Raw genomic sequence first — 21,800 nt, 5'->3', positions numbered from 1 at the left:
TGGCAGCAGTACTTCCACCCCCAGTTGCTCAAGATCATCGTCACTCTTGAAAATGATGGTAAAGACGAGACTTGCTTCATGGCTAGGGGTCGTTATTCATCAGGGCGTTGGTGTGGACTTACACTCAAACAGCGCCGCAAAGATGCTAGAAAGGGGCTCCGAGGTACATCCTGCAACGTCGATGCGAAAAAGATTGTGGTTGAGGTCCGAGGTATGGAATGCTCGGGTGGCGACGGATCGGGTATCTGTGGTGGTTCTTGCGCGAAAATCATCCAAGAGACGTTGCAGCGCATGCTCCGGAAATAGTAGAGTTGTCACTTGGTATGGTTAGTACGTAGTATGGTTGGAGAGCGCGAAGTGCACGAATCTTGGCTTGCTCTTTTACCAATTGCATTACCATTGCGGTCTGCACTTCATTTGCTGCAAGATGTATTTCGTTACTGTATTTATTTTACCCAAATCGCTATCCTACCATTGGTATTAGCTCCTAGCCAACGCCAATCATTACCTACCTATGTCTAACGTGCTTACCATAGCGCGCCGGGGGGGTTCGTAGATAGAGTGTTATTATTATAGCTACCCCTAATATTACTACGTTACTGTATTGCAAGCTAAAGTAAATATTTATGCTATTATAGTGTTAGAATTTAACATAGTAATAGTTTAGAAGAGAATCTTAGAGGCACTTAATAATAGCGTAGTATCCTGCTAACATAGTATTAAGAGCTAGCGCTATTAAAGAGAAAAAGTATTCTACTACTATAGTGTTAAAAGCTAGCGCTATTAAAAGTTATTTAATAGAGTAAAAGCCTTAGTAGAAAGCGCTAGCGCGTTAGTATAGTAAATATTTACTATATAAGCTTATAACTATACTTAAAAGGTATAGCACGCTTATAAATATATATAGACGTCTACTTTATTCTATATCTATACTAGTAGTAATAGTAAAAGTAGTATAGGTAGTAGTAGCAGTAGTAGTAGTTATAGTAGCAGCTATAGAGCTGCTCTTGCCTGCTTACTTCTAATATCTTTAGCCTCTTAATACTGCGTTCTGTCTAACACTATATTAGCTACTTATAGAGATATTGCTTTATTAGCTTTAACACCCTTAACAGCCTTAATAGGCTGTTTAGGATAGTTACAGTAAAGGAACTACTAAGTTACTATACTCTTAACCCCCCCATGCGCGGTACAGTAGGTACTAAGCACCACTTTGGGTGCTGTTTCTCGCGATGCTGTTTGATCGCTTGACCAACTATGTACAACGTGGTCTCAGTTTATTTTAATATCTAGAGCTTGGAGTGAATTTGGGTTCAGCTAGTCCTTCGCCAGCAGTAGCGGGGGTGTGAAGGGGGCTGGCGATTAGATAATCGGGTGATGACGTCACACATCGTCACCTTTCCGAGGTCCCCGTCAGGCAACGCCGGAACCGCAGTCATCTAACTCAATACAGGTGTCGTGCACGCTTATCATGAATCAATCCAATTTCAGTAGTCTACACTACATTTCACGCTTGTTATTTAGTGAAGGTAATATCCCTCGTCACAAACCCTTCGACGCGACGCGTCAATTCCCATTGCGCTTCATCCTCCTCAGGGTTTCGACGACCCACAAACCCCGATCGATCAAACGTGACTACGCCGTCAAACGGCAGATGCACGGGTTCTCCTCGGCGCAATAAATAGCACTCGTCGAAAGACATGGGCCCCCGTAGAAAGTCATTCTTAGCAAGTTCGAGGATTGCTGCATCCTCACCTGACAAATATCTCACTTTGAGATGAATCAATCCCGTGAAACCAGCACGATCTTTTCCCGAAATTGCTCGTAGTATTTGCCAGTCGAATTCACACAGACGAGTCTGGAAAGTGATATGACGGAGCTGAGGCCGTATACTCATGGGAGGCTTAGCCAATATCGAGTTTGGAAAATGTAGCGAGTTGGTGAACTGCATGACGAACTTGTTCTCTTCGTAGAATACAGATTTGGCCATCTCAGCGATGTCTGGTGTCATCCCCAGGTACGGGAACAGCTCCCTGCGTATGACGGTGTTGATGTTTGCTGGCCATAGTGGGGAGGGATACAGGAGGTTGTAACGAAGTATCTCGAGTTTCAGTTCAGTCGGTAACTTGCTCCAGCCCCTTGCGAATCCTGGTGTTGCGGGGCCAGCCGGCGAAATCGTAAGTTTGCTGTCGGATTGAATATGGATCGGTGTCAACGCGTGTATTTGCATCGAGCTGGGTGCTGATATTACCAACGGCTGGGATGAGTACACGGCGAAACTAGCTTGTCTGGGTATTTCCATAGGCCAGTGGATTTCTATCACTTCTTCAAATTCCTCATCTTGCCCTGAAGTCTTTCCTTGTGCATGCGCTGATGTTGTCTCTGGGGTTGGGGCGGACATGGCTCGTGCAGTATGTGCACCTTATTCTCAAGGAGTACTGCGACGATACGATTGCTTTTAGGATGTCTCTGAAAGGTGCGATGAGCCTCAAGAGCAAAGGCTGAGGTTAGTTATATAACTCCATCTTGGTATAAAACTCGGGCTTATATTGGTATCTACTCGCTGTGAAGCTGACTACTCACAATGATTGTAGTACAATTCACAGCGCATTTTTATGTTGTTCGTATTGAATCGTAGTTTACACGGCTCTTGACATACAGCTTGTGAATTCTAGGCGCTCGAATTAAGTCCATTCGAGGCCTCGCGCCTCAAAACTGTAATGAGTGAAGGCTTCAATGCAAATCTGTTCTTTTATTCGAAAAAAAGCTTTCATCTACACGATGGGGTAGACAAATTCCCTGATGGTGGCGTGAGAGAGATATTTCGCGATTCTGTGGGCTTCGGAGTGAAGATTGTGTTCGTGCAATTGAAGCCCGAGTTGCTTTCCGCTTTCTACGCTACTGCCTAATCACTTTCAAGGCGCCTAACCCTTACATATTTGCTTCTTCGCCGTTAGCAGACTGGAGCACCTCAGTTCCTTACAAACCGGGCAATCCACCACGCACTCCCACACTACCCCCTCTAGCTTCTACTTGCCTCTCGAAAATACAAGCCATGGATGTGCTTTACTTCCATACCAGTCAAACGCCATCGCGTGCCCACGCTTTCGGAACTACAGCGCCGCCAGATTGCCCACCTCCATCTGCCTCATGTACGGCTGCGCTTGGTCTGTCCCAAGACTCGCCTCTCTGCATTCGCACGCCGCTTCAAATGCCTGCGGGATCATGGCTTTGGGTCACCGCGCCCTCGGCATTACATGTAGTCAGTGCTAGTACCATCATCAAGAGCGTCACACAATTGACCTGCACCAACGCGGTATATCTCCGACCTCACCACGATACGTGGCTCGTACCTTCACTGCCGCTTGACGTTGCTTTCGCTACTGGCTGGAACAAGCTTCCGACAGAACTCAAGGTCCAAATACTAAGCTACAATTTGTCCTTTCCCGAAACGATCGACCGATGCGAGACAAATATTCTTCAAGCCCTCGACCACCATCTTCGTATATCTCCCGAGATCGCCGGTCTTGCAAAGGAAATATTCTACGGCCAGAACACCTTCCGCATACGGCTCAAACGAATGTTGAGCCATCGTGGCCTTCCTCTGTTTCCAATCGCCCAGAAGTCAATGCGGAAGATTGTTGTAGACGTCCTTATGGGTTCCTTTACCGACTGGGAAACTCTGTCAAAGATCTCCAAGGGGAGCCGCGGACTTTCGAACTTGCGATACGTCAACGTTGTGATCAATTGCCGCGGAGTCAGTTGGAGTCCTCTAAACGATGATACAATCGCGCAGCTTCTTGGGCGTATACATGACAGCTGTGACGAGTCTATCGTATTCAAATGCAAAGGCGAACTTACATTCACCGGTAGGCTGTGGCAGAGCGGCAATATTCCCTCGATTGCCGACGGCATTCAGAAGGTGGAGGCACTCGTGAGGAGTAAGGTGGCGTTTGAAGACGATTCCAAGGACGAGGTTTGAGCAGATCTAAGAGGCATACATATGGAAGGTATGGAATTCGGGCTTAGCAATGCAGTTGCATCAAGTGTGGGGGCGACAGTTATGTGGCGAAAGCGAAAAAGATACTAGACCTCGTAGAACACACCCAACCTTCAAACCCTTGAGAGAGATGAAATGTCGAGCGTGAATTGTATTGCAGTCAACCATTACCGCCGAAGCGTATAATCGGCGTCATGGAAGCTCACTAGCATCTCAGCCAGTTAATGAGCGGAGTAGGGTGTCTGTCTTTACAAAAGACTATATACAAGCTGTGTGTGATCCACGTCCATCGTATCATCTATCATCAACCATACGCCATAACGCCAGACAAGCGCCAGACCATGGATAAAGATACTGCGTATACCGCGGAAGAGTGTGGTGTGAGTTGAGCAAAATGGTAGATATCGGCATAGCCCAATCATCTCTTGTTAAAAATAAAGCGGTGAAAGTAAACAAAAAGTCCAAAATATGATCCACATCAGCACTTGACGGATCGTCCCAATTGCATACCAGAACCATGCAGATCGAGAACCTGGGGGCATGCCAACGTAATCCAATCAGACCCAAAACCATTTACAGCCCTTGCTGCGTGTAAATAAATGCGCAGCCATAATCTAATGTTGAATGTGAGGGGTATGTGATGTGTAACAGTCGTGTCTCGTACGGCTTTGTGCGTTTTCGCAACGTTCGCCAGCTCTATACAGCGCGATGCTGTAGAGTGAAAGGGTCTACATGGAGCCCATAGCAATGAGTGCCTCGATGGCGTCGCGCTCAGCGCCAGAGCCGGCTACACCAGCTGGTGCATTAAAAACGGAAGAAGTCAAAGGAGAGCCCGCGTTCACGACGTGATTACCGTGGGATGCATGTGGAACAGTAAGGAAAGGTTTGTACGTGGGCGTCGCAGCGCGTGCGTTGTGAGGCTGAGGCTGTGGCAGAGAGTGGGCCTGGGCGGATATGCTCCGGTAGCGCGGGTTGCTCGTCTGAGTTCGGCTTAGATAGTTGTAATCGCGGTGTTCTCGGCGCGGACCGCGGCGGGTCTCGCGAAGAGCTTCAGGCCCCATCGTCGCCCAGTCTTCTTGATCCGTGTCGTCGTTAAGTTCTTCCTCCAAATCCATGTCGGAAGCCGAGTCGGATTCGGTGCTGCCCTCGGAGTCGTCCAGCGACATCTGGTCAGCCATTTCTTCGTCCTCGCCCTGGCGGTGCGGCGACCACGAGCCAGCATTCCAGCTGCCCGAGTAGACGTCGCGCTCTTGTCGCAACTTGGGTATTTGGAGGCTGCCCCCGATGCTATCGACACTCGCCGGCGTTGCGCGCCCGTTTCCAGAGCGCTTACCACCGATGGGCATTCCTGCAGCCTGGGCGCCAGAGCCAGCTACACTCCAACGTCCCCAGCCGACCTTCTCGAACTTGACCTCTCCGTGCAAACCGCCGCCGGCGCGATGTTCCAGCGCCGCAACGACTAGCCTACGGGCCTTCGCAGGGGGCAGCCCAGAGAAGCCAGGCACCGCGTGTGTCAGATGCGCCATCATCTCGCGGATGGGCATTGCGCCGTGGCCTTCGATGATGTCTGGCAGGTGGTGCTTGGCCAGCATCAGCGCCGTAATCTGGCGTGTCGCATCCAAACCCGCCAGCGCCTCCTTGGAGAGCGCAGAAGGCTGATCCTGCGCTGCCGCGTGTTCCACCGCATCCTGGAGATCTATATCCATAGACTCCTCTTCTGGTGTGTGCAGGCGTCCGACGACGGGCATGGGGCGTCGCTTGTGCGCAGGGAGCGTCGGGGAGATGGAGCTCGGTGGCGTAGGGAGGGTGCCGGTCGAAGCAGCATGGCCGCTGTCCTGGCGTCCAAAGGCCATGGCGATGTTGGACATTGGCTTCTGGGCGGAAGCAGCCATGTTTACTGTTGGGAGGCAGGGGCTGACGGGTGAGTCAAAGCGCGAGTTGGTCGGGAGTCGCGCTGGATGGAAAGGAGGTCTGGAGAGCGGAAGAGTCAGCAACCAGAATCTCTGATATTGTAGGGTTCAGAAGGTGAGTTTGCAGGGCGATGCAACTCGTCTTGCGGCAAACGCACCAGGAGCTTCGGCTTGTACTGTCGGGTATCGACGGTACGGTGTTCGGGCTGCAGCAGGAGTTTGGGTGTAAAATTGAAGACAGAAGTCCAACTGCTTTGTGCGACAAGCGAAATGCAGTTATGGGGCGGATATGCGTTGGCGTTGGGTTGTTATAGCAAGCTGCAGCAACGTAGCTTGTGCCTTCACCGTTCCGAGAGGTTTAGCGATCGGCGATGGATCAGCGAGTCGGTAACGGGAGGATGCAGGTAGCGTGTCGGGGCAAGCAGAGGCGAACGGTAGTAGAGGCAGAGACGGGCAAACAGCGTACAAACGAGCTATCAGAAGAGGTTCAATATTCGGGTGTGGGCTATGTTATGAGTCTACGTACGAGGCAAGGCAGGGTCGCTATGATAAGGGCTCCTTGGTTCCGAAGGCAGCTGGTTCCAAGGAAGGCACGCGCATCTGACGGGAAGCTACGACTCGTGCCCCTGTCAGCCCTGTGATTGGCTCGGAAGCAGCTGACTGAGTCCTTGACAGCCACACACCTCGCACAAGCGTCATGAAACCTCGCCCCTCGCAGCAGCAGGGACTCGAAGCTTAGAAGAAGCAGGGCAACGCTAGAGTAGTACAAAGTGTATCGTGTCTTTGCGATGCGGTGAAGCCGTGTAATTTGTCTGAAATGCTGCGAAATGCTGCGAGAACGATGTCGCGATGTTCGCAGCTGCTGCATTCAGCCATCTCGATCGTGGCTTCCGTTCGCAGCCGATGCCCCATATCGCCATGCTGTGTGTATCGGCTTCTTACGTTGGCCATCCGTCTCTCCATGCCTCGCTCCCACACCGGCGATTGGCGCTATCATTATCGCGCTGCGGGGTCCATCCCACCATCCAAAGGTCCGATTTCGCCATGCGCCTACTAATGAGAGGCTCAGGCACATGGTGAGGGGGCCTGCTTTCGCGGCCAGCTACCACCGTCTGACACACGTGTTTGCCCGACAGGCCTCACTGCAAGACATCCCGTCGCAGAAGATCGCCAAACTCTACAGAGAGCTTGCGCAACCCATCGGAGCTTTTTGCCGTCAACCGAGGGACGTGAGCGTTACGACCAGACAACGTGACAATGCCTCAACCATGATTTGCGTTGACAACATACTTCGTGATAGCCTAGTGGGTGGGGATTCCGTTAGCGATGCGACTACACACACAAAAGTTCGAGTCAAAATCGACGTACCGATTTGAGGACGTTGATCTGCTGCACCGTGCGAGTGAAAACGGCCCGGTACTGCTCGAGGTTCTGATGCACCACTTCGTTGCGCGTAGTGCGGCCTTCGCAGATGGCCTTCATCTGGACCTCCATCTACCCAATGTGTTAGCGAGCATGCCGGGTCATCAAAGCCCAACATCCCACTTACTTCTTTCCGGAGGAATGGTTTGCTGAGGCTTGTCTCAAACCCCACGTTGTCGTATCCTTCGATAAGCGCGATACCCAGAGTCGTTGGGATGAACTCTTGTATTCCGCCCGTTCCTCCTCCGTTGTTCTGGCCTACGGCTGCGCCGCCTCGCCCACCACGTCCCCCTCGTGCCCCTCCTCTTCCTCTGCCGCGGGATCTACCTGCGCCTGCGCCATCTGCGGCTGCTGCTGCGCCGCCCGCTTTGAGTCTTGCAATGACGTATTCGCGCTCCTTGATCTTGGCGATGTGCTCGGCCATGGTTGCATCTGTGCCAATACCATTTGCATCCATGAGGGCGATGAGTTCGGGCTCGGTGAGGTAGCTAGGTGCCGACGTTTGTCCGTCCAGCATGTTCGCTTCTGTAGGCTCGAAAGTCTCACCTACCGTGTACTGGGGGAGCACTTGACTGCTCTCCCACTTGTCGTATGGATAGACCTCGAGATAGTTCCTGGCAATCACGGTAAGGCCATGTGCATGGAATATCTCACCTCCATACTCGATCTCGATGTCTGTGGCTTCGCCGACAGCGTCTTCAGAGCAACAGGCGAGAAAGCGGCGGACAACAAATTCATAGACGGTGCGCTCTCTGTCGTTGAGTTGAGTGGGAGCGACGTAGTTGACGGGATGGATGGGCGGGTGTGCTTTGTCGTTGTTGCGGCCCTCGCGAGGTTGATGAAAGCCACCGTTCATGAGATTCTGTGCGAACGGACCCCAGCGACCGTCTTGTGTTTGCCTTCCGACAAGCGCTCGCAGGTCCATACCACGGTCAAATTGGTCGGTTTCCGTACGTGGGTAACTGATCCACCCTTTCGTATACAGGTCTTCGGCTACTTTCATGACGTCTTGCGAGGTCATGCGAAGAAATCTACTTCCATTCTTTTGTAGTTCGACTGTCGTCAAAGGTAATGGTTTCCACTTCTTTGTGGGTTTCTTAGCCATCTTGATCACTTTTGCGGTCTTTGAGAGCAGACATCTCTCAAAGATGAGGACGACCGCCATACGATCGAAAAGATGACCTCGTCGCCAATTAAACTTGACTTCAATGTCATCTTTCTTGTGTGAGAGCTTGATATACCAAAATGGCTCAGGAACAAAATTTCGCACTCGCAGATAGCGATCGACAACGAACCCTAACGTTGGAAATTGACAGGAGCCATAGCTGATCAACTTGAATCGCTCCTCGCCCTGCTGAGGAATCATGTTCTGTAGCGCAAGTGTCTGCATGCGTGTGAAGGCTGCACCGAGCCGCAGATCTAGCTCAATACGAGCCGAAACAGCTTGAGCCTGCTTCTCGTCTAGGCGGATCGGGTTCTGTGAGGCTTGTATAACGTGCCTGGGTCACGTTAGTTGATGCTCATGAAGATCTTGCAGTGTCACAGACGCTCTCTCGATGTTGCTGAAGCGCGCTCTCCAAACCTGCATGTTTGGGTTCGCCTTCAGCGCAATATCACGAATCTCAGTGCCGATATGCTCGCCTTCGCGATCACAATCAGTCCAGATGAACAAGATGTTCGCCCACCTGGCTTGCGCTTCGATATTGCTTGCTACAACCTTTTTGTCCTGTATATGGATTAGCCAGCTTCGTCAGAATGAACCAAATCACCCACTTCTGCTATGCTCGACACTATGGGTGCCTCGAACAGTGCTGCGGGTTGACATGAGTGCCATTTCTTGAATCGTTCGTTGAAGTCCTGCGCAACGATATGTCCGGCAACGCATGTGAACGTTACAGAGCATTGCCCCCAGTTTTGGAAGCGGAAATCAAACTTGTAGTTCTTGACCCACTGGATACCGCGGACACTTTCCTATCTGAAGTCAGCCTGCGTCCGATCTGCACGTCGGGCCATGAAGGCGCTCGTATCCTTGCACCGAACACCAAGACATGAGCTAAACGCATCCGTCATCCTCTCCGGCTATCGAAATGACAATCAAACACAAGTGTGAACTTTCAAGGTATATGTTGAAGGTCAATGCGACCTGCTGAACTTACTGCTCGGGCTTGGCCGCCCAGATGATTTGCGACTGCTTTTGCGATCGATGGCTTTTCCGCCACGCACAATACCCGAGTCATACCTCTGGAGTGCCGTTGAAACCGCGAAAGAGGCTCAACGTGGGTCTGGAGATGATGGTGGGGAAAGATCCTCACGGTCATGTGAAGACGCGTCGCATTCGCCTTGGCGCGTACTAGCGCGTCCAAGAGCCGCACGGACGCTACCGCAGCTCGCTAAGCCGGGGACGCCAGGGAAAACAGGTCTTCATGAGGTCATTGTCCGCTTCACACAACAAACGCTAACGCCAGCTTGCGAGGGGCGCATCGCAACATCCCCATCTTCACCTACCCTCATCGCAACGATGCCTGACCCCCGTACATACACCGACATGGCACTGCCGCTTGTCAAGACGCTGCCCGACTGCGTCGACTACTTCAAGACCGTCGAGCCGTTCCTGCCACAATTCTACGACCTCCCGTACAAGGTTGCAGCGCACATCACCGATGTGCAGGCACTGAAAGACCTCTATGTCAACACCAACCCGCTCATGTCATCGCTGGCATTTGCCACGATGTTCGTCACGCCGATCGTGCTTGCCGTCTCCGAGATCAACCGGAACTACTCGCAGGTTGACAGGATCTGGAGTATATTGCCTGCCCTCTACAACGTGCATTACGCACTATGGGCTCATCTCAACGGCCTGCCCACCATGAAGCTGGACCATATCATGGCTGTCTCAATCATCTGGGGTGCTCGCTTGACTTTCAACTATTGGCGGAAGGGCGGATATCAGGTCGGCAGCGAAGACTACCGATGGGAAATTGTCAAGGACTACGTCGGCGGACCCGGCATGTTCATTTTCAATGTCACATTCATCTCGCTAGGGCAGAATGTAAGTATACTCCTACTATTTACTATCAGTGTATGAGATACTGATCATGGTAGATTCTTCTTTGGCTCATCACCACGCCCACGTATATCCTCCTCCTCGTCAACCGCATCAAGGGCAACGACATCACAACCTACGATACCCTATTCGGCCGCTCCATGCTCGCTATCGTCGTGTTCGAGTTCTTTGCCGACCAAGCGCAATGGAACTTTTACAAAGCGAGGAACGCATACCAGAAGACTGCCAAGGTACCATCCGACCAGAAATACACTCGTGAACAGTTAGACCGTGGCTTCAACACTACTGGTCTTTTCAGCTGGTCGCGCCACCCCAACTTCGCAGCCGAACAATCCTTCTGGGTATGCTTGTACCAATGGTGCTGCTTGGAGACTGAGACCTACGTCAACTGGGCGTTCGCTGGTGCATTCGGATACCTGATCTTGTTCCAGGCTAGCACTTGGTTGACTGAGTTGCTCAGCGCGGGCAAGTACCCTGAATACAAGGTCTACCAGGAGCGGGTCGGGAAGTTCCTTCCGAAGTTCGGCACCAAGAGCATGGACTTGCCGCAGACGGAGAAAGAGAAGCAGAAGGTCAAGGACGCGAAGGCTGGCAAGGGTTCCATGAAGACTAAATAAGTCCACATGGAAAGAGCTATGGCACAAGACCTCCTCCGGATGGAGAGGCCACATGATCGAAGAGGGATGATGTGTTGCCAGCCAGGATCAGTGGGCGTTATGAGCAGACAGGTGCTCAAGGTATGATACGGATCTCAAAACCACATACGTCATTACATCAACCCAAGCATAATATCTAACAAAGTAACTGACCACACTGCTGGGCTACGTCACAGAAGTTGCTTTAATATCACTACCCTCATGTCCTTCCATTATCCATTCGTTGACTTCTTCATCGCCTCCTGTTACAATCCACCAATCTCTCCCTGAACTCGAAACCATGCTCTGCTCCCACGAACCGTTAACCGTTGTGGCTCCTACCAGACGCAGCGACAGTCTTCAACCTTCCGCCTTGGTCTCCTCGACCGCGAACCTGATCCTGCTGTTGAACATCTTCTTCACATCTTCGAACGAAACCTCTGATGACCTGCCCTTAGCTTTCTGTGGAGCAAGGAATTTCAGATTGCCAGCGCAGTGAAAGTCGATTCCATCGCCGACCGTGTTGGTGAGAAAGTCATCGTATCTTCTCGCTCTGGTAAATTGCACAACCCGCATGTCCAACTCGACAACGACATTGCGAAGCGCAGCGAAGCCATAGTCACCATTCGCAAGCTTAGCGAGCTTAAGCCACTCATCCCTCATCGGGCGGATGCGCACAGCGAGTCGTCGAATGAGATGGTGAAATGCTTGTGGGGGATAGGCGAAGTAGAGGCGGGCGTCCAGGCTTCCATTTCCCGGAATGACAGAGTAATATGCCGGCTCTAAATGGAACTCGTTCTTGGTCCAGAAGATATCTCGCGCGATTGCGCCGATCTCGCGTGTCATTGCCAGGTGGGGAAGCAGCCGACAATAGACTATTGGAGGGTAGACACACTTGTTGCCTGCGCCGACGCGATTCTCGGCTTTCATATTGAACTCGAGTGTCAGGATCTTCAGCTCGGCTGGCAGTTTGTTCCATCCTTCAGCGAATGCGGACTTAAGTGGCGCTGATGACGCAATGATGAGCGGCCTCAAGGACGTGATCTTGGTGAAGGACTCGGGGCCAGCGTCGACGTCGACACTGTTGCCCTTTATGAGAGTGACCCGATAAGGTGAGTCGCTCTTGATGTAGATGGATACAGGTGGTTGGAGTTGGAGTGGTGTCGTTAATTGGACGACATCTTCGTACATGTCTACGTCGGGGACCTTGCTGAGTGTTTTGATCGTCAAGGAGGAATGCCGGGCCATCATCGCTGTGGCTGCGAATGCCATGAGCCGTGTAGGTGGTATTGTGTCTCAAAAGCGCTGCGCGCTGGCGGGAAGGTCAAATATGAGAGTGGGATGTAGGAAAAATTGCAAATGGGAGACGGCGTCAGTGCGGAGGTGAGACAAACCTTGGAACGCTGTAAAAGTACTAGCGTACAGCAAATGTAGACTGTAGTCAACGGTTGGAGTGAAAGACGAAGAGTCTTGTCTTGCTTCTCTTCAATAAAGCCTCCAGGCTATCTATTGACGTATGTCTAGATCGACAGCGCGGTTACGTCGAAACAACTACTGCATCCTTGATCTTAACCATCAATGGTGTCTTTTCCCACAAAGAGTATATCTTCTGATCCGCGATCCAATTCCGACATTCGGGGAGCAATTCGAGATCGAAGTTGAAGAGCACTTTGCTCATGATGAGGCGCATTTCGTGGAGGGCCATGCTAGTAACAACATGTTAGTATCTTTGCGATGTTTTAGAGACCAAGGGGTAGCGTGACTTACTTCTTGCCTAAGCAGTCCCTTGGGCCTACATGAAACGGCTGAAGAGCTGAGCGTTCATCGGAGGTGAAGCGTGGGTCGCCTAGCCAGCGCTCGGGGATAAAACTTTCGGGGAGTCTGAAGTTGTTCGGGGAGCTGTACATTGCCAAATGAGAGGCTGCGACATTCGTCTGAAGAATGTAAGTATTCGACAGCTGTTTGACAGTGTGTGAGAGGGATGAGAACGTACATTGGGAGGAGTATAATAACCACAAATAGTCGAACCTTCAGCAGGAGTTAGGTGTGGCAAACCAATCGGTACAGGAGGATAGTGTCTGAACGCTTCTTTGATGCAAGCATTAAGATAGGGTAAGTTAGCGGTGACTTCCATACTTATGTCGTCTGATGAGTTAAATGCCGTCCGGATTTCCTCTACGAGCTTCGCCATTGACTCGGAGTGCACCAGAAGCAAGTAGGTCAGTCCACTGAGCAACGTCGCCGTCGTTTCCGTGCCAGCTAACATGAACAACTCGCCGTTCATGTCCATGACAGGGCGGGTCAGGCCCGGTTTGCCCTTGTCTTCTTGTTGGAGAACCAGATCCCACAGATCGACACCCTCGGATACTCGTCCCTTTTCAAGTCGCTTAGTGACCCTTTCGACAGTGTAGTTGTGATGCTCCCTCCGAAATGTCGCAATCGTTTTCCCCAACAATGTAAATAGAATAAACTTGGCGAGCGGGTAGTAGAAGAAGATGCTCATTAGCGTACCGCCCTTGATGCTTCTGAAGATGACTTGAATCCAGGTGTTGTACTCTGCGTTATCGAGCAGGTGTAGAGATTCGCCAAATGTTAGGTCGGCCATGACGTCGAAAGTGGTGAAGTTGTCTGTATATAGTTGTACAAAGTCAGTGTTTGTCTAACATGCGCTCGTACATAGACCTAACGTACACATTCGGACGAGATCGACCGCGTTCGCCTGGACACTTTCTCTCAAATTGCGGACAAGTTGATCAGCGTACTTGATAAATAATGGTGACTGCTGTACGAGCGCTCGGTCAGAGAACGCGGGAGAGAAGATTTTGCGAATCCGTGCATGCTCGGCATTGTCTTGCTCTGCGACAAGTGAGTTGGCTCCATCAGGAGAACTTCCCCGGCGATTCCAGTTTTTGGGCGGCGCCGAGCCTGGGCCTTCCTTTGACCCATAACCGTAGATGTCGCGCCAAGCTTTTGGATTGGTGAAGCTGAGTTCATCAGGCGAGAGGCGCACTACTTCTCCGTATTGCGCGTGGAGCTGGGCAACGTGTCGTGGTAGTTCACCTATCACTATGGCAGTGAGGTACGGTAGGCGCGTAAAGGCAGAGAACTTTGGCCCAGGGAAATGGCTAAGCGGATGGAAGTAGACTCGGTAGATGCCTCTAACTACCCATCGTACAACAATCTGCCAACGTTAGTACACCCGGGTATTCGAAAGCGAATTAGTGCGAACAAACAAATGCAACGACTAGAGAAACAAATTTCGCTACAGAGAGTTTCCCAAAGACGACAGAGAGCCTACGAAGCGCGCTTGGTTTTGTGAGGACAGCCATCATGAGAAGTGGCGGTTGAAGGTTAGGGGCAGCGGAACATGTCAGGGCGACAACTGCCTTCCATTTGTGTCCCCCTCGTATCTTTTTCGGTGTGTATTGAAGCAGCCTGCAATGCATCAACCCATACTTCAGGGACGTACTGAAGGCAACTTACCCCATTGCCTTGACCTGTCACAGGGGCCATGCCGCTCGCTACTCACAGTTTAAGGTTTTCTCCACGCCGCCGACCTTTATCCGGACTGTGCCACGCGGAGGTGCCGGGCCGTTATAGTGGAATGCATCGTATAAAGCGGAACCAATGCTCGTGCACTCAGCGGGTAGTGAGCCAACAAAGATAACATGCATAGAGATAGGAATGTGGCGGTAGTTCGCAGTGAAGAATTCTGGCTAATACGAATGACTAGGACTACACGGATCCCTTTGTCGCGTTACCACCTCCAATGGTGCTCACGTCGGGCGCGCCTACGAGAGCCAGATTCTCAATACCAGCAACGCCGTATAGCGCCGCGGCATTCGTACTGACCCATGTGGCTTCATCGACAGCAGTAAGTGCGTCACTTCCATCGACCCTCACCCTCGCCCATGGAGCACCCGGTGCAAGCCCGTCTTTACTACCATCGCCCAAGAACTCTGACCAAACTCTTGGAACGAGTGTCGCGTTGTTGCGGTGATTGGCGACATATGCGGTGAAGCGCGAGTGGCCTTGCATCAGACTTAAAGTGCCAAAGTCCTTGCCATAACGAGCTTTCTGTTCAGCCTTCCCGGCGCCGTAATAGTAACAATAGTCCAAAAAGGCTTCGAAGAAAGGTTGAGTGAGATTCTTCTGCTCCGTACCGAAGTGGTCCATAAGCTGATCAATAGTCTCAAGAACGCCGAACACACCAGACAAATGAGAAACCGTGACGTTGCCGGTGTTGTTCGGGTCTGTCGGCGGCGGTGCCCACGCACCAGTGAGGCTGTTGTAGAAAGCTTCGCCAGTGGCGAATCCATTCTTGAGCTTTGGATATGTCATGATGGACTCGACGAGCTTTTTGCGAGATTCTTCCCAGCGAGGCCCGCGACGCTCCCACTCGATAAGATACGCTTGGGCAATACCAGCCCAGTCGGTGCCAAAGTTGAGGAATAGCGCTTTGGGATCAGGGTTGTAGACAACACCCGGTTCTCGCACCTTGCGTCTCGCATCTACGCGAAGGAAGGCTTTATCAGCATCCATGACCTCACTTACCAGGTCGCCGGTGCGCTCGTCGCCGCCGGAGATGTAGTAAAACGTCTTTCGATAGACCGGAGTTGAGATTCTAGCCTGTTTGGCACTGTCACTCCAGTGTTGGACGCCATGTCTCGTCCCGAGCCCAGTAAAGTTGCCAAGATGATACGAGTCAACCTCGCCCCCGTGGCGCACTTGGTCATGAGCAATTTTGTAGGCATCCGCACGACCGGTGCGGAGGAAAAAGTCCCAGAAGAAGAGATCAGGCGACAGCTCCGAATTATCCCAAGCATAGCCACCAACGTCGTATCTCCACTGGTGACGATCGTTATCATAGGTATGCATGACATCTCCATGGTCCCAAAATCCGTACCAACGGCGCTGCTCGATTTGGTCTTCGTAGAACTTGATCAAGAAGTCCATGTTGTTCTCGATAGTTTGTGCTTGGGCAGAATCCACAGCACCAGGCACGTCCCAGTACGACCCAATCGCTTTGGTGTCGCGCATGTACTCGGGCTCAGGAATGAGAACGGGTGGGTTGTTGGTGAAGTTGGTGAGCGTTGCAAGGTGTTCGGCGGATGGAGTCTTGTCAAACGCGTAGATGTAAAGCTCGTTAGTGCGGCCAAGGCCGTAGGGAGTGTCATAGCCCCCTTCCCAGTCTTCGTATGTGATATCAAGAGCGTCTAGTTGCTGCTTGTAGGTGTCTTGTCCAAGTCCGTCGTGGTATGGGCGGATATCCATGGGCCCTGCTTGAGGGCTGTACAGCCACATGGTGATTGATCCAGTATCAGTTGCGGCATTAGAGATATCCAAACTGGTAGGATACTTCTTCCAGAAATCGCGAAGGCCCACGGCAAGGCCGCCAACCGTGGCGCCGCCGAGATATGCCAGGCCACCTGAACGTGTGCCTCCAGGAATCTTGACCCAGCTTTGGCCAGCCTTCGTGCGCTTCTTGAGGTTGAAGCCATCTGGTGAGAGTTGTGTGAGCTGATAGTCGCTCCACGTTGGGATCCACTGTAAACGAGTGGTCACCCTCTGATCCCATGTAGAGTTCGGTGGCAAGACGGTGCCGTTGAACTGGCTCGATCGAATGTCGACACCTGGGTCGCGACGCAGACCAGTAATGCCCTTGACAGCTTCGTGTAGCATTCCGCCTTCAACACCCGCAATTCGGACATGACGATCGTAGAACTCCTCTTCAGCTAGGGGAACATCGAAGCGAATGCCGATACCCGACATGAAATCTTTGTACATATCTCCATCGTAGATGATGGTGTGAATGACCCGAATTGCTTCGGAGTTGGCGTAGAGGTAAAACCGAACGGTGAAGGGTATCCAGTCATCATGAGCGCCATCTCCGTCGATAGTATGGATGCCGTTGACTGTGACTAACGATCGAACGGTGTTTTCCTCCGATACAGTGACGTTCGAGATCTTGCTGGTGAAGCTGAAGTAGTCGATGCCGGTTGGCTTGCCATCTTCGTCGTCATCAGGTGTACCGTTTTGAGAGCGTAGGACGAGGTGACCGTTGCTTCCGACCGTCTTCCGGCCGGCTTCAATGGTGGAAACCAGAATGTTTCCCGACTTGGGAAAGGTTGCTGAGACTTTGCCGGTATTGATCACGATGCTGTTGTCAGAGTCGGTGACTTGGATGCCATTGGCTTGACGCTTGTATAGCGAAGTAGAAGCATTGCCTGCACCAGAAGCCGTGATTGTGTATTCACTGGCCGGCGCTTCGCTAGCTCCTAGGGCATGTCCGGTCCATTTCAGTGAGCCATCAGGCCAGTATGCTGTTACCCATGACTGAAGTTCCGCATCCCCAGAGACGGTGAAGGTTGTTGCGTTCGCAAGGTGCTGTCCTCGAGGCCACGGTAGGCCGAATGTCACGCCAGCGAGGTATTCCGGTGTATCCTCAAGCCACTTGACTTTGACAGAGTCGCTTTGGGCGGTGGCATAGCTGACAAGGCCAGCAAGGCCAATGAAGGCCCGAAACATTGTGAGATGGTGCAAAGAGCGGAAGAGGTCGCAACCAGAGGGGAGGCTTGACTTTCTCCCTGACCATCCAACGGGCAAGCATTTTGTAGTTGCATGTCTCGACCAGGTACCTGGCTACGGCTTGACCGCAACGGGCCGTGGCCCGTCCAATACCCGGCTCACCATGTCACTTGCGGTAGCATACCCGTCGACTAGCCCGCACGCAAGAAGGTGTCCACAGAACGTAATGTAGGTCGTCCTGAACGAGGCTGGTGTGTCCTTGGCGAGCCTCGTGTGTGATGGCCAGGAGTGGAGCTACTGTGGAGGTGGGGTAGATCGACAGGTTTGTGGGAAGGCGAAGACCTGTTCGCCATTTAACCTCGGGGTAGAGACAACCGAATTGATGCCTTTTGGGGTGATGGATGCGTGAATAGTACTGCCAGACCAGCAAAAATAGGAGCGATGCCCGCAGAAGGCACCGCTCGAGAGCTTGCCGCATGTCCTTAGCTGGGGCAAAAAAGATCAAAAACATACAACAGCGGGGATTCGCTAGTGGTCACCCACCTAACTACTAATCCGCCGGTATCATGCTTGTATATGGCTGAGCGGACGGGAAGCCTAATTTTCATGATCCTATGGTCGTATGTGAAGGAATGTGGTTTGAGCCAGTATATATTGCCATGCCGCACGCCCACCGGAAGGGCCAGTTGAATCTGGCAGACTGGGCGGCTTCGGAGCTGCTGTATCGCAGGTCAACGCGACGCGTCCGGAAAGAACAGAAAGTTAGTAGGCTCAGAGGATAACGTAGGTATGTGAAGGTGTTGGTGGAACTTTCGCGCGAAAGGAGACATGTGCCACACGCGCGCGTCACGTTCCCGAGGTCATGCCAAGCACGCTAGCTAGAATCGCGCTGCGCCGCTCCTCATCTTGGAAACGCGACATCTCCTGGGCGTCGGAACAACACACGGCGAAATGGGTTCCTGAATGCGCGTGTCCGGTTTCCTAGCGTTTCAATAGCCAGGGCGTCATGTCTTGACCTACATCATCGACTTACACTCGTCTATATCCGTCCCAACATCACATCTGGGCATCACGCAGTCTATCCACTTTTGGGAATCACAGTTCAGCTTATTGACTCAGAGATGACAATCAAAAGGATTTCCAGGTTACATTAATCTGATAAGATTATCATGTGCGCGAACACATGACGACGCAGCAAAGCGCTCGTGTACACGATGCGCTTTTCGCCGATGAGAACCAGGCATTATCTATTTCTATTTGAAGTAAGGTCGAAAACGACTAGACTTCTTTACTTGTTACCGCTACCGGTACCTTGACCGGAGACGCCGCCACGACGGCCGCCTTCTTGTTCGTACTCGCCGTATGTCTCTGGCATTGTAGTGAGGTTGTTGGGAGGGATGCTTGTATTGGGGATAGTGGTTATGGTTGTGTAAGAGTGTGGAAGTGTGAGTGTGTGAGTGAGGTTCGGTTGTTGTAGCGTGAGAAGTCTATTTGTAGTAGTTGGGGCGGCAGTCGTGAAGGCACCATGTGAGACGAATGTCAGGTGTTGTGAAATCACTTGGCTGTAACGAAGCCAGTGACTACGACTGCATAAGACATGTCCCACTGTAAGTAAGATGTTTGAGAAGATGAAAGTCTATTAAAGTTCAATCCTAAGTCTAATACCACCATCTATCACTCCAAGCCTTACTCGTCCTACATCTAGTAAGTGACCTCTCCGAATTCCTCGTCAGCGAGGATCATGTAAGTCTTCTCCTCGCTCAGTTCTATGTCGCACTCCGCGTAGTCGTCGTATAGAGTGGCGTTGAAGAAGTTGCACATGTCCTGAACGATAGGGCGTGCCTTGCCGAGCTCCTCAAACGAGCAAGTGCCCTTACCGCCGAGAGCGGCAGGGAAGGCACAGGGCTCGATCGCCTGTTACGGTGTCAGAAAAGTGCTGCAGCTGAAACTAGGACGAATGTGGTACTCACGGCAGAGTAGACGCTGTAGTTGATGCAATGGCAAGTAAAGTCATCGGGCGCACAGCCGTCAGCATGGTTGGCCTTCTCCTGGCACTGGTGAAGGCACTTGGGCATCCATTTGCTGAGCTTCTTGTTGTCCCTAGCATCATCGCATTAGTATATAGACCAAGGAAGTTTCGGAGGGGCTTAGCATACAAGCACTTGTACTTCTCCATGTTACCATGCTTCTCAGCTTGGGTAATGTTGTAGGTGTACTGGGCGCTGGCCGCAGCCGCAATGGAGAGAAGAGTGGCGATTTGGGAGAAACGCATGATGATGATGATGATGATGATGATGATGCTTGTGTGGTTGTTGGTGAGGTGATGTGTTGAAAGTGATGCTTGATGTTGTGCTTCGATTAGAGTGAGGATGTTGCCCCTCTTATACACCAACTTTCGCACTACCCTCACCCTTCTCAGATAGAATCAAAGCGTTATGTGCTGGTAGCAAGTACATGCAGCTGTACCATACAGTCCCAACATTGGATGTGTAATATTGATCCATGCAGGAACATCCTCCTGCATTGAGCTAAGATGTGTTAGTGCGACTGTCAAATGGATGCGCCGGCAGAGTCTCCGAGCCCTCACCTCCTCTGGTGTCCCTCAACGTTGGCCCGGACAGCACCATGGCCGGAGCGGAACACGCATCACACCTGGCGGTGACAGCAACCTTAGCTGAAGAGAGAAAGCGGTCAACTTTCCCAACACAAACGACAGAAACAACGAAACATTTGGCAATCAGACATCAATGTCAGTGGAAGGTTATCGAAGGGGTTTGCCGCGAACGATACATCAGCATTTCCATAATCGGAGATGCGCTTGTGTCACAATGAAGACGAAATGAGAGACGAGAGACTGGAAAAGATGCGGTCCAGCGAACAAATCGTGAGCCATTTCAATAGCATGAGCGAATCATTTGGCAGTACCGTGGAACAAGCCGATGCATTGACATTCTAGCGAAATAGGGGATTGAAAAGGAAAACCGACCACACTGGGGCCTTGCTAGGGCTGACAAGAGACAGCATAAACTTGTCATGAAGATAGACTCTCTCATCTGATGCGGTGTGAGAAGATTGCGCAGCTGACCGACTTGCGCATTTGGTTGAGGTAGTGGGAGTGATGTAGAGCATCTGTTGTTGCCCAGGTGGATGGGCCCCTTGTCCTCAGGCGAACCTTTCCGAAAAGGTTTAGCATGTGGAGCTCCGGGACCCCGCCTTACTTCGACTAGACATCTGAACCAGCAATGAGGTTTACTTGCTTATTATATTGGGACCCGTCCCCTCACCGCTGCCTGGTGTTCGACAAGAGATCACAACTTCGACTTTTGCAGCTGCTCGTTGACGAGCGCGGCGAAATGCGGGTGTGCTGCGCCTATGGCGTCGCATTGCGCCTCCGACAACACGTGCGCATTTCCCAACATCTGCCTGGCTGTCCTTACAGCAAGATACGTGACGATTGGATCCGAAGGCTGCAGGGCTCTCAGAAGACGTAGGTAGCTGGTCATCTCCGCGACGAGGCCTTCATGATCAATAAGACGCTTGATGAACGGCTGCAGATCTTCCACAGCGTCAATACCGAGAGCGCGCATCGCCGCATAGCTATACAGCCAATACCACTTATCTTCGCCATCGACTTCTGGGTCATCGGGAATGAAAGATGTCGTCGTCTTGCTTCTGAAACACCGAACAAGCCAGTCGAGGACACACATGGCGTAACCTGGTAAGATGGGGCCCAGGGCAAGAGCGAGTTGCGAAACGTCTGGGTATTCCACATAGCCGGTTCGAATCGCCTGCGAAGCCGCAGCGAGCGCCCAAATCGAAATTTCGATGGCATATGGACGGTGGCCGCTCTCGGCTTGCTCGGTCATCTGACGACTGCGATCGAGGGAAACGAGACCTTTGGCAGCAGAACACTGGTGGGCGTAGTCCGATGGCGCACCCGAATGAGACGCGACAAGCAAAATTGGAGGACCTTCCAGGAGAAGAGCGCGTATCTCATACGAAAGATCTTCAAATGGCTGCTTCGGGCTATCGTCGAAGGAAGCCGTAGTATCTATGTCCATGTTGCCGAAGCTCTCTTCGAGCTGTGCGCCTGCAACTGTAGCTTGGTCGTCTCGATGGTGTAGCGGCAGCATTTCGTTCCGAGGTTGTTTCTAAGCTGTGTAAGTCTGTTAAGCCGGATTGAGGCTCTGCACTGCTGCGACGGAAAAATATGGCTCTTCACCAAAGGCTGCGCCTGCCTG

The 21,800-nt window shown here is 51.8% G+C and overlaps 8 protein-coding genes across 8 annotated transcripts; 2 read left to right on the top strand and 6 right to left on the bottom strand.

Moving 5' to 3' along the window:
* Positions 1-3,211: 3,211 nt before the first annotated feature.
* Positions 3,212-3,982, top strand: J4E78_003305 (uncharacterized protein; the record flags this gene model as incomplete). Its single annotated transcript, XM_049363945.1, has 1 exon — positions 3,212-3,982. The coding sequence occupies one exon, from the start codon at positions 3,212-3,214 to the stop codon at positions 3,980-3,982; it is 771 nt and encodes a 256-aa protein (XP_049224610.1).
* Positions 3,983-4,728: 746 nt separating this feature from the next.
* On the bottom strand, positions 4,729-5,892 carry J4E78_003304 (uncharacterized protein; the record flags this gene model as incomplete). Its single annotated transcript, XM_049363944.1, has 1 exon — positions 4,729-5,892. The coding sequence occupies one exon, from the start codon at positions 5,890-5,892 to the stop codon at positions 4,729-4,731; it is 1,164 nt and encodes a 387-aa protein (XP_049224609.1).
* Positions 5,893-7,172: 1,280 nt separating this feature from the next.
* On the bottom strand, positions 7,173-9,569 carry J4E78_003303 (uncharacterized protein; the record flags this gene model as incomplete). Its single annotated transcript, XM_049363943.1, has 6 exons — positions 7,173-7,211; positions 7,279-7,404; positions 7,460-8,831; positions 8,880-9,058; positions 9,106-9,303; positions 9,489-9,569. 6 exons carry the CDS (start codon positions 9,567-9,569, stop codon positions 7,173-7,175), a joined length of 1,995 nt encoding a protein of 664 aa, XP_049224608.1.
* A 281-nt stretch (positions 9,570-9,850) lies between these two features.
* J4E78_003302 (uncharacterized protein) lies at positions 9,851-11,013 on the top strand (the record flags this gene model as incomplete). Its single annotated transcript, XM_049363942.1, has 2 exons — positions 9,851-10,381; positions 10,435-11,013. The coding sequence occupies 2 exons, from the start codon at positions 9,851-9,853 to the stop codon at positions 11,011-11,013; spliced, it is 1,110 nt and encodes a 369-aa protein (XP_049224607.1).
* Positions 11,014-11,391: 378 nt separating this feature from the next.
* Positions 11,392-14,519, bottom strand: J4E78_003301 (uncharacterized protein; the record flags this gene model as incomplete). The annotated part of the gene is made up of 6 exons (XM_049363941.1): positions 11,392-12,237; positions 12,587-12,737; positions 12,799-12,952; positions 13,168-13,659; positions 13,723-14,156; positions 14,515-14,519. The coding sequence occupies 6 exons, from the start codon at positions 14,517-14,519 to the stop codon at positions 11,392-11,394; spliced, it is 2,082 nt and encodes a 693-aa protein (XP_049224606.1).
* Positions 14,520-14,766: 247 nt separating this feature from the next.
* On the bottom strand, positions 14,767-17,559 carry J4E78_003300 (uncharacterized protein; the record flags this gene model as incomplete). The annotated part of the gene is made up of 1 exon (XM_049363940.1): positions 14,767-17,559. One exon carries the CDS (start codon positions 17,557-17,559, stop codon positions 14,767-14,769), a length of 2,793 nt encoding a protein of 930 aa, XP_049224605.1.
* A 1,701-nt stretch (positions 17,560-19,260) lies between these two features.
* J4E78_003299 (uncharacterized protein) lies at positions 19,261-19,831 on the bottom strand (the record flags this gene model as incomplete). Its single annotated transcript, XM_049363939.1, has 3 exons — positions 19,261-19,473; positions 19,530-19,659; positions 19,716-19,831. The coding sequence occupies 3 exons, from the start codon at positions 19,829-19,831 to the stop codon at positions 19,261-19,263; spliced, it is 459 nt and encodes a 152-aa protein (XP_049224604.1).
* Positions 19,832-20,867: 1,036 nt separating this feature from the next.
* On the bottom strand, positions 20,868-21,692 carry J4E78_003298 (uncharacterized protein; the record flags this gene model as incomplete). The annotated part of the gene is made up of 1 exon (XM_049363938.1): positions 20,868-21,692. The coding sequence occupies one exon, from the start codon at positions 21,690-21,692 to the stop codon at positions 20,868-20,870; it is 825 nt and encodes a 274-aa protein (XP_049224603.1).
* Between the last annotated feature and the right edge of the window lie 108 nt (positions 21,693-21,800).

The sequence above is a fragment of the Alternaria triticimaculans genome (assembly GCF_023758025.1).
Source record: "Alternaria triticimaculans strain BMP 0046 chromosome Unknown scaffold_3, whole genome shotgun sequence".
NCBI lineage: Eukaryota > Fungi > Ascomycota > Dothideomycetes > Pleosporales > Pleosporaceae > Alternaria > Alternaria triticimaculans.
Note: the sequence above shows the minus strand (reverse complement) of the source record. Positions and strands in the feature narration are given on the sequence as shown.